Genomic DNA, 16901 nt, shown 5'->3' with positions numbered 1-16901 from the left:
CTCCCTGTCACATGTATAGAGCATGTAGCAGTTCAAAATACCTTTATTTAACTTACTTCATTTACTTACTTATGTCCCACTTCCTACCAAATTGATTTAGAGTGGCTTATAAAGACACATGCAATACAACAAGATTTGAGGAGAATGGATGAAGCTCTTGGAACACAGACGATATCATGAAATTGAGCTAAGATTTTCCCACAAAGGACAGATCATAAGGTTCTGAATCATAAGTTGCTAGAAGGATCAAAATTTGGCTCCGAGCTTTATAGTGGCTGGAACAAAGAGAGAAACATGATTATTACAAAACTCACTAAGCAATTCACCTAGGTTATCTCATTCAGTCCTTACAGACTGCACAGTAGGTGTGTCCCTCCTACCAATGGCAGAGAACAGTGATTTTTCTGAAGCTATTGGGTAGCTGGTGAACATGCAGAAGTATCTTCTCCTTCATCTGGTCTGCATGAAGAAGGAAACAGCTGCTAGCTTTTAAATGAAATTTCTCACTGAGGATTCAAAAAAAGTTTTCAAAAATTCAGAAAATATGAAAAAAAAAAACCCAAAACAAAAAGAAAACAATCTCGTTTGTAGGTATTGGAGAGATAACAAGACAGGCAGGATTACAGAACTAAGATTTGGGAGCTGGAAATACAAAAGAGTGAGCCCAGTGTTGGGGACAGCTTTTCCCTGAAAGAAGCTGATTAAATTCAGAAAAGTTGAAAAAAGGTTGGAAGACTGAGAAGATGTACAGAACTTTCCACAAGTTTACAGGGGCAACAACAAGAGTTGTTTAGAGCTTGAGGAAGAGGGGCCCTAGTAACCTCCTGCCAAGCTTTGGGTTGAGACCCCAAAGTGCTATACCCTAGGAGTCATGGTCATTCATAAATAGACTGGCCCTAACGGGGACAGAAAATCAACTTGGAATCATCTCAGTCTATGACTGGATTAAAGTAATCTGGAATTGCCAATCCCTTACTCTCCTTCCAGAAGCAATATAAATCCACTTCAGAGGAAGATAAAATTCTAAGCTTGAAATTATCTTTATAATTTTTCAAATACAATGTCTGGAAATGTTTCAGATAGCCAAATCAATAGGGAAAGAAAGTGAACCAGTAGTTTCCAGGTGCTAAGGGGAGAGAGGAATAGGGAGTGACTGGTAAGGCATATGGGATTTTTGTGGGGTGACGACAATGTTTTGCTATTAGGTAATGGTGCCAATTGTACAACTCTGTGACTATATCAAAAACCACTAAACTGAACACTTTTAAAGAGAATTTTAACAACCTCAATGTATATATTCATAAAGCTAGTATTTTAAAAATGGAAATGAAATCAAAATATTATCAAATCAAAAACATTAGGGGAAAGTAGAAGTAGTTATTTAAGGCCTAATGATTCTAGGACAAAATGATTTGGCTTATTAGGAAATGATTTAGTTCTCATCTACTTTCATTACTATTGTCAATCAAAAAAGGGCTCTCTCAATGAATTCTGATCCTGAAATTTTCACATCATATTCTCATATGACTTCTCTTGAGAGTGAAGTATTATCATTTTAAAGCAACTTCGCAGGCTCCCTAAACAGACTAATAAAAACTGAGGTTAGCCACAGTAAATTCTATCATTTCTATACGGAGGGACTATAATCAGAACTTAATCAGGAATTTTTCTAAAAGGAGGATCATATAGTTAAAGTGTAAAAAGTTGTTTTTAGCCATCTCAAGCTCTTTCTGTTAGTAAAAGGCCATTAATTATGTCATGGTAATATAAAAATTTTATTAATATTTTAATAACAGCTAACTCTTTCTCATGCTTACTAATGTGCCAAACTCTTCTTCATGATTTGCATGTATTTCCTCATTTAATGCTCACAGACACCTATGGGGTGGGTAGTATTGTTATTCTCACTTTATAGATGAAGAAACTGAAGCCTAGGGGAATCCAGCGGCTTACGCAAGGTTACATAGCTAGTAGGTTCCAGAGCCAGGACTCGATGGCTGCATGTTTTCCAGCACATCATGCCATTTACTCAGGCTTGGAGTTGGAAACATAGGACCTGAAAGCAAGCCTAGATAGTTCCATCTTCTAGCTCTATGAGCTTAGACCAGTCATTAAACTTCTCTATGCTTTGGCTTTCTAATCCATAAAACAGACAATGCTATCTGCTCTATCTCGGAGTTATGAATATCAAATTGTGGAAGTACTTTGTAAAGTACTATACAACCGTCTGGCTTATTGCACTAGAGCTGAGACCTGCACGTAACTCCCCTTCACCACCAACCCTCCTGAAATGATTAATCCCAGTCCCGAGCTACTAGAAGCTGCCCTAAAGCAACCATGCTGGAGGCACGTGGGCATCCTGGGGCCAAGAAGGGCTCTGAGTGTAAACCAGGAAAGTTGTTTCACCAAACTTTGTAATGCTTTGAGCCCAAAGACCCTATCAGGGGTGAATGTGACCATGGGACATCTCTTGGCTGGAGCAAATTGGCACTGAGAACCTGGTGAGGAGAGCCTCCTTCTCACCATCACTGGGGCATCAGCTGGAGCTTGCTGCCCCTGGCTCTGCCAGCCCTGATGTCACAGGTCAGTTTATGGACACATCTAGGAGAAATACTCCTTTGGGAATTCTCAAAACACTCGTAGACTCTGCGAGAGCCTCCTCTATTTAATGAGCTGATGGGATGACAGAATTTTGAGATTTCTACTTTCTGATTTTTAGTTATAGGCTACTGAAACCTGGGTGTTTAGGTTATGCTATTCCAGGTTATTTTTATTACTATTTTATTGTGGGAAAACAGATATATTCACTCAACCAGGATTAAGCAATTAGATCCACATTTTTTGTGGGGCCATCTCTCTGGCTTGGGATGAGGGGTGGTGGATTTTCCAGGCAGGAAATATTCCACAGAGGGAAACGCCCTCTCTTCATTTTCATGAGCGATACGTTTTCCAAGAGGTTATTTTCAGCAGTTGAAGGCAGAGTCTGAATGGAGAGAGCCCCACCCACTGATGCTGGAAGCAGCTTCTACTTTTCATCAGTCCTTTGACTTTTGAAAATTCTTTGGATTTGATGATCATTTACCTGCGGGCAAAGGCTGGAGATGAGAAACCAAAAAAAAAAAAAAAGAAAAAGATTTCGATTTAAGAACCCAAGTTATTTTGGATTTTAAGCATCATATGTGAGCTTTTCCAGGAACATAATTTCCAGTTTTCCATATTCTGAGGCAAGGTCAGACCTGCCAGCCCTTTAGCTTGCCTTCCTCTGCCAGTTTTAAAATCCATACTAAGTGAGTATACGTGGTGGAGTGAGTGAGTGAGTGAGTGAGTGAGTGTGTGTGTGTGTGTGTGTGTGTGTGTATGTGTGTGTTGGCTTGTCCAAAACGTTTTACCAGCACCTACAGGTGGAAAGGTCCTGCCAAGAGCACAACGCTCTTTCTGATAGATAGGGTTTCAGACTCTCGTCCATCCTCCCTTCCAGGGCCGTTGTCCCCATTATGTATAACTCCTGAGCAACTGTGCTACCAGTTGCTGGATCCCAAAGTGGTCAGCCTCATGCCATGACCTCACCTCATCCTGCTGAATGCATTGTTTACACTGTGCTCAAGGAGAAAGCAATGCTTTCCATTGAAGAAGAATTTTGAGAATCTCTGTGATTATAATGAGTTGTCAAAATAACATATAGAATCATAGTCTTGCCTAGAGCAGAGTCTGAATTCATTGTCTGGGGGTCGAAAGGGACTTTAAAGGGGTTTAAATCTCTCTCCCCTCTAATATTCCTTCTGTATTTGTCAAGTTAAGCTAAGTTATGCTGCAGTAACAAACAATACCTTGATCTCTCTCAGTGCCTTATTCTCACTTATTTCATATGTCCAGCTCTGCTCATCTCGGATACTCAGGACCCAGGCTGAAGGAAATGCTTCCATCCGATAATGCTGCCGTCTCAGCATTAGCAGGATATAGAGAGCATAGAGAACTGTGCACAGGCTTTTACATGCTTCCACCTGCAATGACACATGTTTTTTCCACTTATATTTCACTGGTCAAAGTAGTCACATGGCCATGCTTAACTTCAATGGGGCAGAGAAGCGTGATTTTCCTGTGTTCTAAGAGAAGGAACTGCAATGTCTACTACTTTCAGGTGGATATCCAAACTGGAATGCTTTCTGAGATTGAAAGTTCATTATTCATGTGGTGAGATTAACCTGACAAAGTACAGATTTCATGTTATTTTGAATACTTTTCATATTGAGTATCTTACTATTCATTTATTCAACAACCTACTCTGATGTGCTGAGCAGTGTTGGGGAAAGAGAAGTACGTAAGATCTGTCCCTTTGCCATCCCAAGATCTTAGTCCAGGAGAAGGGGGAGGGGGAGAAAGGGAGGGGAGTGAAGAGGAGAGTAGGGCAGGGGAAGGAAAGAGACAGGATGAGATTCAGTGCCACGAGAGAAGTTCAAATTCCTGTGGTGCTCAGGGGTGATAGAAATTTCTTGCAGTTTCTGGGAATGGCTTCAAGGAAGAGAGCTTGAAGAACAGCAAAATTTTCAATGCAAGTCTCTCTCTCTGACTCTCTCTGTGTCTCTCTCTGTCTGTCTCTCTCTCAAGTGGTGTTTACTGAGTTCTTTTTATGACAATTGTACAAAATAATTTAAAGATGAAAGTAAGAGTTTACCCAGTCTGTAATTTTATTCTTTCAAAGGAAGTATTCTTAATAGGATATGTATTTGTGTGTGTGTATATGCACATTTTTATACATGTGTGAATATATACATGTACGTGCATATATATGTATATATGCAATCTGCTTTTGATAATCAACAACATATCACAACCATCTTTCTATGTCAAGGAAATAAATGGTGGTTAGGACATTCCAGATTCTGTGAACAGAGGATCAGAGGTGTGAGGTGGAGATGAGCAGCTCAGTTTGGCTGGAAACACGATGTATCGAAGTGTGGAAAGAGATAAAGCTGGGAAGATGAATAGACCAGGTCTCAGGAAATGTGCACTTCCAGGTCAGAAAATTTCAGTAATTTTCAGTAGGCAATGGTGAAACTAATAATCTATTTAAATAATTTTAAAAACTTTGTAAAAAGCTTGCACTTGTATTAAACTTGTATAAACTTGGAAAATACAGATAAGCTGTAGAGAAAGAAAACACCCATTATCTCACTACTAAAAGATAATCCTGTTAACATCTTGGTATTTATATTTCTAGATCATATTCAACACATTACAACCATTTATTATTATTATTGCCTATAAAAATGGGATCATACTGCATATGTCATTCTATAATCTGGTTTTTAAAACTAAAATGCTATAGAAGTTTTTTTTAAGAATGTAAATATAAATTATTTTTAGTGGCTGAATAACACTCCATTGGGTGGACTTTTACCCATAGAGATAACCAGTTGAGGATCACACAAAAATATAAATCAATTTAATTATCCTTTCCCTTAAATGCATTCCATTTAAGGATTGATTTGAGAACAACCACATTTACTAAACACCCAATAAGTCGAAGGCTCTGTGTTAGGCACGCTGGGATACAGAAATGGAGAAAAAGAGCAATGGGATGGGTTGGGAAGAACTTTCCGTACCAGAAATCAAAGAGGATTTGGGGCCTTGAGGAGTAATAGGATCAAAGTTGGCGTTTATGAAGTTCTTCTAGAGCAGTACATTCCGTTTTAGGAGAGAGATCAGACGGGGGAGAGTCTATAAGACTGCTTCCTTTTTCCTTTCCTCCTTTCTTCTGTAAACCAAGGCCTCCATCAGAAAAAGCAACTGGGAATAGTGAGAGTCAGAGTGACACAGGAACAAGGACCACAATCCTTTACCTGGATCTGCTCAGGAGACTCTACAACTACCATTTTTTTTCCAACCTGTACACTGCTGCTGTGTATTTATTTAAAATACTCATGCCCTTGGGACTCAAAGTTGCTGCACTGCAGCTGTGGGCGAATGAGTACAGGAGCCTGACTTCTGGGAGGCAGCTGCAGTTTTCAGAACTGGGTCACTTGTGGTTCTATTTCTTCTGATTGGCCAGAAGCCTTTGCTTAGAGAGCTGGGACTCTGGTCCTTCTTCCCACTTCTCCATTCCTGTCTGCATCTTTAAGGGGTCATTACCACCCTAGGTCCCCTTTCATGCTCTCAAGTGGTATTTTAATTGCTGTTCTCCATTGATTTCCATTAATCATCAAGCAAAAGAACAGTGGTTGTCATTCTTCCAGCAGCTTCCAGAACCTTCTTCTCCTTGGTCCCTACAGTAATTGTGTACCCATAGAATCTGCAGAGGTCACACTGCTCTCACCTTGATGTTTCCATAGACTCTGCCCTTCTCTTAGTGGCCCCAAGACACAGTGTTGTAATGTGTCTGTTTGCAAGTGTATCTCCACTCTACTGACTCATTAAAGCACAAGGACTGCATCTTAATTCATTTTTTAACGGCTTTGAGATATAATTTACACACCATAGAGTTCACCTGTGTAAAGTGTACAATTCAGTGGCTTTCAGCATATTCACAGAGTGCAGCAGCATAATCTAATTTTAGAACTTTTTTTACTCCCCCCACCCAAAGAAACTTTATACCCATTAGCGGTCAATCCCATTCCTCCCACCCATCCAGCCCCTAACTCCAAGCCTCAGGCAACTACTACTCTATTTTCTGTTTCTATAGATTTGTATTTTCTGAATATTTTACATAAATATTATTATAATTTTTTTTTTTTTTTGTATAGCCTCTTCCGACATTCGGTAGGTGCTTATCCAGTGTTTGTTCAGTAAGTGAATGAGTGGAATGAGTGTTTGCAGGATTGAAAAGCTGCGTGAAAGGGTGGTGCAAAGAAAAGAATACTGGACTGAAAGCTGGAGACTGTGCTCTAGTTCTGATTCTGTCATTTATTTATGTGACCTAAGGAAAATAATTCGACTTTTCTGACTCTCAGCTTTCTAATCTGCAAGGAAATAATATCTGTCTTCCCTGTCTCAAAGGGTTATGGTGAATATCAAGTGAGAAAATTTGCTTGGAAGTATTTTGTATATCTAAATATGTAGTACAGATGTAAGACTAATTTGTGTCTGGTTTTACTTTCTTCCTTTGAAGTGACTGTAATAAATCATTTATTACACCAATGACAGAGGAGAGGTGGAATGGCAGAGTGTTAGTCTAAGGGGGCCAACCAGTGGACATTCACCGCTCATCACTACTCCCGGAATAGTGGCAGCTAAGACAGGAAAAGCGCTGACGAAATGGCCAGGTATGCCTCATCTATTATTGCTTGAGTTTCCCAGCCAAACTGGGACATAAAACTCTCTTTTAAAATGAAGATTAAAGTCAATTCACTGGAATAAATTGATGACGTAATTTCCTCTTCTCTTGGCTCTCAGGAAATCCTAATTAACATGCTAATCATTTCTCTCCTTCATGGCATTTCCATGAATCAGAAGAGGAGGTATTCAGATGTAAGAGCAAGCTCTTGATTGCTTCCCTCCAGGAATGGAGAAAAGATCCTTCTCCATCTGGTTCTGTCTTTTTCTCTCTAAAGGTTTAAGGGAATTTGTAAGAGATGTAGGGTGAGAGTAGATTTACTTCTCAAATGTAAAATTCAGGCTCTGCAGATAGATGTAAATGACTGGTGGCATGAGATTATCAGAATAAAAACCCTAAATCCAATAAGGGGTATTTGGGGTGAGGGGGGGGGAAGTTGCCTTGTAAATCAAAGTTTATCCTCAGAGGATCTTTTCTCTCACTCAATATTTTTGTAAAGGAAATCCCCAAAGTTCCAGATGCATGGAGATGAGAGAGATTAGAAGAGCCACAGGCTTTAGTCTTGTCCAGGATGGAGTTTGGATAAAAATATATGAATCTATACAAAAGGACTGGCCTCACTTTCTCCAACCTCTCAAAGTCTGGACTTGGATCTTCTCAGGAGGGTGAGCCAGTGGGCCAGGCCTCTGCCATCCACTCCCATCCACTCCCACCCAAAAGCATGGCATTCCAGGTTGTCATCTTGGGTTCCCTTCTTATCTTTCTCTGTTTCTATTTTAGTTCTTTCCCCACAGCCACTGCTTTCCTCTAATCCACATATTCCTGTAAACACACATTCTGGTTCAGTAGATTTGGGGAAGGGTTTGAGAGCTTGCATTTCTAACGACCTTCCAGATATTGCTGTTGCTGCTTGTCCACGGGCCACATTTTGAGTAGCAAGGCTCTATGTCATTGTGTCCTTGTGGCCCGATGAGGACTCGATTTTACAGATGAGAGAGATAAGGCTCAGAGACCTCAATCACGTTTTGAACCCAGGTCTGCTGCATGCAAAGTTCATACTCATAACCAAGAACCTCAGCTAATATTGGGCCAGGATCCTTAAGTTCTCTTCTTAGCCTTCCTTCCCAGGTAATTGTGCTATGATAAGCTCAGCCAAGCCTGAGACTCAGGCACATGTTTGCCTGGAATGTCCATATCATACTAATTCTTCCTTAGACAGAATGAGCTACTCATGACCCCAGGTGAATATCCTGGAGCCTACCCAGCTATAGTCATGACCTCATGCCTCTGTTCTAGCCTGCCCTGTAACAGCTCATCCCTCCTGCCTATCAGTAGACAGTCATCTAGGACTGCAGCTGCCCTGGGGGCTTACATTCCCTCTCAGCTTCCTGTCTCAGCGGCTAGTCTTTCCAGCCCTCTCCTGCCTCATCTTCATCTGCTGCCTCAACACTCTCACTTTGTCTTCTTTTCTATCTCATCATATCTTCTTCTCACAGTAGAGATTTTTAGTAATGCCCTAAATAGTGAATGGAAAAAAATAAAGTGTGTGATGTGGGCCCCTGCCCAAGACCAGAGGGCAAGACTCAGGGCTTCCAGGAGCAAGGGACTCAAGCGTGGTCCTTGTAGAGGCAGAGGCAGCAGGCCAGGATGCTGGCTGAGGAGTGCAGCAAGTATTTTGTCTGTTTAGGGAAACAAACAACATTGTCTGTGTGGTAGAGGCAAGGGGTGCTGGTGTGAGAGAGATTGGGAAGGGTCATTCTTCCCAGTGTTTCCTGTTCTTTCTTCTGTACCGAGCTGGAGAAAGTTATCCTGCCCCTCACAGTATATTCCTATGTCTCTTGCCTGGACCCAGGCTTGAGTAGACTCATAGAATGTTTGTGGGGGTGGTTCCATAGAGTAGTGGTCAGCACATCTGCTTTATATGCAGAAAGTCCTGGGTTCCAGCCCCAGTGGAGCCATGGTCCGTACTCTGGGTGCATGTGCCAGGCCCCCCGGGCGTGCCAGGCCCCAGGTGTGCACTGTGCGGGAGGAGACGCCCCGCCTTCAGGGATCCCGTTCTTAGGGGGAGATGGCAACATCCGGAGGTCATGAGTAGAAGGGGGAGTTTTTGGGAAAAAAAAAGAGAGAATGTTCATTAAGGAAATTTAAAGTAGGGCTCAGCAACCTCTCCCTATAAAGGGCCAGAAAATAGACATTTTAGGCTTTGTTGACCTCACAGTCGCAGCCACAGCTACTCATCTGTCACTTAAGCACAAAAGCAGCATAGACAAAATGTAAACGAATGGGCATGACTGTGTCTCAATAAAATTTTATTTATGAACACTGAAATTTGAATTTCACAAACTTTTTCATGTGTTACAAGATATTGTTCTTCTTTTGATATTTTTTAATCATTAAAAAATATGAAAAGCATTCTTAGGTCACAGGGCTAAGCCATTCTTAGCTTATTCTTGGCCTGGCGTTTGTCAATTCCTCATTCAGAATCTAGTGTTACCCAAAATGTTTTTTGAGGGACGTGGTCAAATACTCACAGGAAACACTGGGTTAAACAAAGCTAAACACATGTCCCCTGCCCTCAGGGGACTTATCAGTCTTAAGTATTCTCAAGAGCAGTGTATGTGTCTTGTGAAATCTTTTGTGTCGTGGAGTGTCTTGCAGGCGAGTGTTCCTCAGGGCTAGGTTCTGTGGAACATGCTCTAGGGGAACACAACTCCAGGCTACCCCTCATTTACACATGGGGAAACTGAAGCCTGAGTGCCTCGTTAGCTGGACGAACAGTCAGGTCTCTTGACTGCATTGATGCTCCTGACGTGCCACACTACTGCATCCCCTGAGTGACCCTAAGCAGAAAAGCACAGACCAAGGCAAGCCCGCAGGACACCAGGGCCCTAGCTTTCCAGACCTGGCCATGCACATGAATCTGAAGGGGGACATATCTTGGTGGAGTGATTATAACCCTAGGTGGCTGCATGTCAGGAAACACTCCTAAAATTCCTATCCCTGACCAATTAAAGAAGTATGTATGGGCTCTCCTTAGCTTCAGGGTTACTGTCCCATTATTAATAAGACATAATTATTGAATGATTTGGACAGAAAAGAGACTGGTGTACACTGCATAGTAATAATGTATTTACTTGTGTATAGAGTTTACAAAGCACCTCTGTGTTGTTTGCTCCTTATACCTGCCTCTGGGGGATATAGGGCAGGTTTTTTCTTTTTTCCTTTGTTTGTTTTAATTTTATACGTAAGAAACCAAAGCTCAGGGTACCTAGGAGACATGCCCCTGGTCACACAGCCAGTGGCAAAGCCAGAACTCAGACCTAGGTCTCATCTCACCTCAGGGGCTGCTTTCTCCATTGCCTATTGTCTTAAAGTGAAGGGTGACTAGGCAATGAAGTAATTCTCTGAAAAAGCATGACCAATTTCCCTTTCTCCACCTCTGTCTTCTTCCTCTGCCCCTCCCCCCAGCCCCCATATATATGAATCTGCACAAAGCCTTGCAGGCCTTTACCTTTGAAAGGACTCCCATAGCTGGGACAGGAACCTTCTGCCTGCAGTTACACCCCTGATGGGTGAGTGCTGAGGGTGCCTGCCCAGCTTTCCCCTCTGTAACGGGAGCCAGCCACCTCCCAGCAGCAAACCTCAAGCATCCCTTCCAGGCCCTGAGGTGAGCAATGGGGGAATTCCTGAGTACTTAGCTTTGAAGCATTAGACTGCTGCCTTATTGGGAATGGATGGGGGGATGGGGATGGCAGTCAACTTTTTCAGGGTGTATGTAAGGATAAGAAATGACTATGGAAGAGGAGCCGCTTTCTCTGATTTAACACCAAGAAGAATTTAGGCCAGATGGGAGGTAGAGCGGGAAGATTATGAGGCCCAGAGATGAATTTTCAAGTGAGGCTGCAGAGCCTGTGGAGTTTGAAAAAAGAGACTAGAAAGACCTTGAGGGAGAGGCTGACGTGCAGAGCGGCTGAACAGAGGATGCTGGGTGCCAGGTCCACGCCCCACTTCTCTGCCCATGTTAGCAGTCATTCCAGACACAGGTCTTCCCCCATCGTCCTGCCCAGTGTCGGGGTGGGAGACTGAGTGTCTTTAGGTGTAAGACCTGTGCCTGGAATAAGAAAGGTCCTTAAATGGTTGTGGAAGGAAGTAAGAAAAAACAGAGAGAAGGAGAAAGGGAGGGAGGGAAGGAGAGAAGAAAAGCAAAGGGTAAAGAAGGCAGGGGGAGGGATTCTCCGCAGAGTCACGACGAGTAGTTGATGGGTCGCCTTCCTCTCACTTGGGGCCTGTTCGCATGGTCATTCCTAATAGGCACTTTACTGGAAGTTTTAAAGACGATTCATTCAGAAATGTGATTCCTCCCTCTCGTTCGGTTAACTGAAAAGTAAATTCTTAGAGTCAAAAGTGAACTGTCAGTTGAGGTGGCAGACTGTGTGACTCTAACCTACTGTCTGTGCCCCTCCCTCTGGGCCAGGATTAATCCCTCAGATCCTTCGTGATGAGGAGTCAAAGATGGCTTTCTCCCGGGGGAGGAGGAGAAAACCTGCCCACATGGATCTGGTGCCTTAAGGGCAGAACTCAGATATCAAACACCGAGTTAAGCTCTATCCTCCCAAGTTTGGGCTCCCTATACATGTTCTTGGGCACCTCCCATTTCTCCAGTCTTCTTGGTCAAATTCTGACCAGCAGGTTATTGGCTAGAGAGAACTGTAATGGAGTAGGGAAGGCGATGCCAGGTGTGTGTGATATGGATGGCCACGGTGGAGTGGGCAGGTAGGGGCAGAAAGACCCTTGCTCTGCCCCAATGCACCACAGCAGGGCACCATGTTTGCAATATTTTAACACTGAGAACCCACCCTAGTCTCAGGTTTCCCATGTGTGTATCCCAAGGCCGGCCCAGACCCAGCCAAGAAACATTGTTTTGGGTATACCATTCCTGGCATAGTGGGCCTGCTTCAGTGGGCTGCTCTTTCTCTTCCAGCAGGATCCTCCCAATACTTCCTTCACTGCAGATGGGCTCTCCAATGCAGAAGGCTGCCCTCCCCTGCCTGAGTTTCATCCTGCTTGTCTGGAGCTGGGCACCAGGGGTCCAAGGCCAAGAATTCCAATTCGGGTCCTGCCGAGTGAAGGGAGTAGATTTCCAGGAACTATGGGAGGCCTTCCAAGCCATGAAGGACATTGTGGTGAGTGAAGTAATGTTCTGGACCCAGCTGCAGGGGTTACTGCGGGGGAAGGATAATATTTTATGATCATGGAGCCCTTTGTAGCTTGCTAATCATTTCCCTATATAATAACTTTGTGAAGTCAGAGGCATTACAGGCCCATATGTCCTCTTGCACATGAGGAAACTGAGGTTCAAAAAGATGTCGTCAGCTTACAGTAACATAAACACTGTCCAAGAGGAATAAAGAAGGGAGCCTATTCATCTGGGCTTCATTTGTGTCTCAGGAGGGCATGAGACTCCACCAATAGGAAGTCGTGGGAAATCTTTGAGACTCACCCACTGGAGCTTTCACCTACTGCTTAGCCAGGCTCCTGCTAGTCTGTTATCACCTGTTTACACCTTGGCTTAAAGGTAGAAAGAATGGTTATTGCTGAGGTGGGGTGGAACAGCTTGTAAAATGGGACTGTGGATTTCTCCTGGGCCTGAAAGTGCTTTAATATGTGCCCTCATAAATACATTCAGCTCCTTAAAGAACAATCCAGATACAAGGCAGAAAGAGGGAGCCCAATGAGGCAGCCTGGAAAGGGGAGAGTGCCCCTCTGGGGACAGGACACCTATATGTGATCTTGACCTTGAAACCAACTGGTACATCACTCCCCACCCCCATCAGTTTCCTTACTTGCACAATGAAGAGGTGAGACACAGGAACTTAAAAGCTCCTTCCTCTCCATGATGTTTTGACTCCAAATCCAAGAACTGGAATGAATGGCAGGGCTGCAAGGAAAGCTCCAAGGATGAAGGAGTCAGCGCCCCCCACTTTCTTGGAATAGGGAGGTTAAATTCTGCCCCTAGTGGTTCTTAAACAATATAGGCTTATTTCCTCCTATCTCAAATGACCAAGGGAATCAGATAGGTCCCTGGTCAAAGCTCTAAGAATTCCTAGGAGTCCATCTGTGCCTGGGGACCAAGCTTAGGGATTTCTGTGGCTGGAACTTACACCTCTACCCTAGGGCCCCTGGGACCCCCTCTGGCCTCTGAGATCTCACAGACTGGATAGATTTGGGGGGTCTAGGGAAGCAGCATGCATTTGTAAGGCTGGTTTCTATGCTTCCCCTAACCTGAGACATCTTTTCTTTCTGCTTCCAAAGCAAGCTCAGGATAACATCACAAGCATCCGGCTACTGCGGAGGGAGGTTCTGCAGAATGTCTCGGTAATTAGATCTGGGGAAGGTGTGGCTGGTCTTCTGTGAGTAGTGGGGCTGAGGGGTTGTCTGGGGAGGTTGACAGAAGACTTCGCTTTTGCCTTGGGCTGGGACTACCCAGGACAAGGCTGGGCAGTGAGCCAGAGAAGTCAGTGCATGGGGTCATCACCCAGGATCTGGGTTATATGGGCAATGTGTGTGGTGGCATGGGGAGTGGGTGGAGATTAGGGTTCATAAACACCTGTCTCCATTTAGCCAGAGAATTGCCATCAGTCTGTATTTCTCTTTTGCTGTGTCGGCCCAGTGAGGGTCTGCTTGGGTCTCTTCCATTTCCATTTTTTTCCCTCATCCATCCCTGTCTTCTCATCTTCCATCCAGTCAGTGAGCACACAGGTACTGAGCCCTGAGCCCTGCAGGTGCTGAGCTTCACTCTGTGGTGCTTAAAAGGGCTAGAATGCAATCCCTGTGTTCAAAGATGTGGGTTTTTTTCTCCTCGTTTCTTCTCTTTCTAGTCCTTTTCCCCACCAACTCTCAACCACCAAATTCTAGGTCTTCTGCAGTGTCTATCACCTCCCATGGTTATTAGAGAGGTCATGGAGTGTAGAAGAAGGAATATTAAGCAGATGGGGAGTCAGGAGTCCTGGGAACTAGGCCAGCGTCTGCCCCTGACTAGCTGTGTGACCCTGGATGAATTCTCCTCTCTGGGTCTGTGTTTCCTCTTGTAAACTAAAGGCTCCACTCTCCAGGCTCCTGGAGGCTCCGTCAGATCTGATCTTTAGCAACATCTAGAAGGTCCCTGCCTCTGTTGTGCTTATCTTGCCTTGGCGACATGCGGGTTGTTCATCCAGGGCTGGGGTGGGCAGGGGTCCCGGCTCTATGGTGACCCAGACCCTCCCCAGGACACTGAAAGCTGTTACCTGATCCGTGCCCTGCTGAAGTTCTACTTGAATACCGTTTTCAAGAACTACCACAAGAAGGCAGCTGAATTCCGGATCCTGAAGTCATTCTCCACTCTGGCCAACAATTTTATTTTCATCGCATCAAAACTGCAGCCCAGGGTGAGTAGAACAAAGCTGGGCCCAGGGCCCAGGGCCCAGGGGAAACATGTTTTGAGAGGACTTTTCTTCCCTTATCTAATCTTGGCTTTTATTCTGCAAGAGGGCATCGTGGGTGTCATGGAAAAGAGCCCAGGCTCTGGAAACCAGCAGGTCTAACTTCAAGTCTAGTTCTGCTTCTAACCAGCTGACTGACCCTTTGCAAGGTGCTCAGCCTCTTTGGGATTCAGTTTTCCTGCCAATAAAATGGGGTGATCACTCCCACCTGGCTGTGAGAATCAGAGGCTGCCCTGCCACACTGGGGGATTCAGCACTGGCTGCCCTGAGGCTGTGGGTTCAGCAATGTCCTCTTAGGCCTTGGAAACCCTCTGGCATCACAAGGAAGAAGCATGAGGGGGCTTGACTCTGCTTCTACCCAATATTTGCTACAATTTTTTTCTGCTCTTCAGCAGGAAAATGAGATGTTCTCCATCAGTGAGAGTGCACGCAGGCGGTTTCTGCTCTTCCAGGGGGCATTTAAACAGGTAATTGAGGCCAGGAGCGGAGGGCTTGCTCGAACCGTTACAGGAGAATGCTTCAGAGATCTAGTGCAAAATATAATGCAGGTGACTCCACCAGGCCTGCCCAAAAGCCACTTGGCTTAGCAGGAGCACATGTATTTTTACATGAATTTAGCATATACTTTGCATAAGCACTACAAACTACATGGTCTATTTTCCTGCCAGTTTTAAATTAAAATGCTATTATATTTCCCTATAAGATGATTTTACTACTGGGAATTTTCCCTGTGAGAGAGCTTACGGGTACTTGAGCAGGGCAATTAGAGTCAGAAGTAAGGGAGAAGGGAGACTATGCCCGTAACCCTCCCCATGCACACCCCTGTACATGGTATTTTCATAATGCTTAAATGGTCTAGTTTGCGAGAAGAAAAAATCATGGGAAAATATATTACCTTCTCCCAAATTAAGACGACAATGAAAATCCAAATTTCAACCCAAGCCCCCCAAACATATATGATTTTGATCATTTTTTTTTTAAAGAGCAGATACATCAGACTAAAAATAAATGGAGAGCAATAACATACAAAGGAAGGGGCAACCTGGGCCTCGGATTCCTCATCTGCAGAGTGGACTCAGGAGGATTCTATGGCTCCTGTTGTCAGGGGCTCCAGATGCTTCTTCCTTGCTCCTAACTCACTGCTACCCACTGGCTCATTGTCCTCACTCCCAAAGCAGACAGCACACATAGATGGAGAACAAGTGATGGGCAGGTGAATTCACCAGAGGCCACGCCAATGGTGATGCGGCCCATGATGTGGTCAGGCCAGCTCTGGGAATAGTGGGTGGAAAAGAAACCTGTGCTTGAGGCTAACATGGCAAATCTTCAACTCTCTTTCCCCTTTAGTTGGACATAGAAGCAGCTCAGACCAAAGCCTTTGGAGAAGTAGACATTCTCTTGACCTGGATGCAGAAATTCTACCAGCTCTGAATGCCTACACCAGAATACCCTCCTTGTCCACCATGTCATTTCAAAAGAGTGACCCTTCCTGTAATGTTCCCTGGGCACTTCACACCCTTGACCACGGGTCCCATTCTTGGTCCAGGCTTATCCTCGAAGACTTTATTCTTTAAGTGGTCCCAAAGACAGTCATGGAATGGAAGGTTACCTGGAATGCTGTGAATAATCTACAAAGCAGGTTCCCGTATTTATTACAACTCTATTTAAATCCCATCAGTGTTTTAGCTGATGTTATATTTATTTATGAGAGAAAGTTCTGTGAAGGCTGCAGAGACAGCTCTCTGTTCCTCTCTTTGATTCTCCATGCTCTTTGGAACCACATGGAACAGTGGATGGTGCTCAGTAAATGCTTAATAAACTGTTTTTTTTTTTTTTTGTCTGTCTTTGAATTGTTGAGGGAAATGAGGGATGCTGGGATATAACGTTGAACATTAGAGCATTGAAACCAACTCTTTATGGTATCTCCAGGAAAAGAGCACTGGAGTTGGGGTGAAGGGCACCAGTTTGGAATGTAAGTGATAAAAGATGTAATGTGTTAAGTGCCCAACATAAAGCAGGCTCATTAAATACTTTGTTTCTTGCCCACACTTCACACCTCACTGCCACTATCCCTTCCTTTGGGGTGCCTTTCTTTCTTATCTTACTCATTCTTTCCTTATCTGCTGCTAAAATAGACCAACATTAAGGTAAGT

General features: G+C 44.0%; 1 protein-coding gene across 1 annotated transcript; it reads left to right on the top strand.

Annotated features, from left to right (window-relative positions):
- The first annotated feature begins 10805 nt into the window (after positions 1-10805).
- On the top strand, positions 10806-16669 carry IL24 (interleukin 24). Its single transcript, XM_023525880.1, has 6 exons — positions 10806-10842; positions 12252-12453; positions 13583-13645; positions 14536-14694; positions 15141-15215; positions 16096-16669. Exons 2-6 carry the CDS (start codon positions 12283-12285, stop codon positions 16177-16179), a joined length of 552 nt encoding a protein of 183 aa, XP_023381648.1. The 5' UTR covers positions 10806-10842; positions 12252-12282; the 3' UTR covers positions 16180-16669.
- Positions 16670-16901: the final 232 nt, after the last annotated feature.

This window comes from Pteropus vampyrus, unplaced genomic scaffold (genome assembly GCF_000151845.1).
Source record: "Pteropus vampyrus isolate Shadow unplaced genomic scaffold, Pvam_2.0 Scaffold640, whole genome shotgun sequence".
Taxonomy (NCBI): domain Eukaryota; kingdom Metazoa; phylum Chordata; class Mammalia; order Chiroptera; family Pteropodidae; genus Pteropus; species Pteropus vampyrus.
This window is presented reverse-complemented; position numbering and strand designations above follow the sequence as displayed.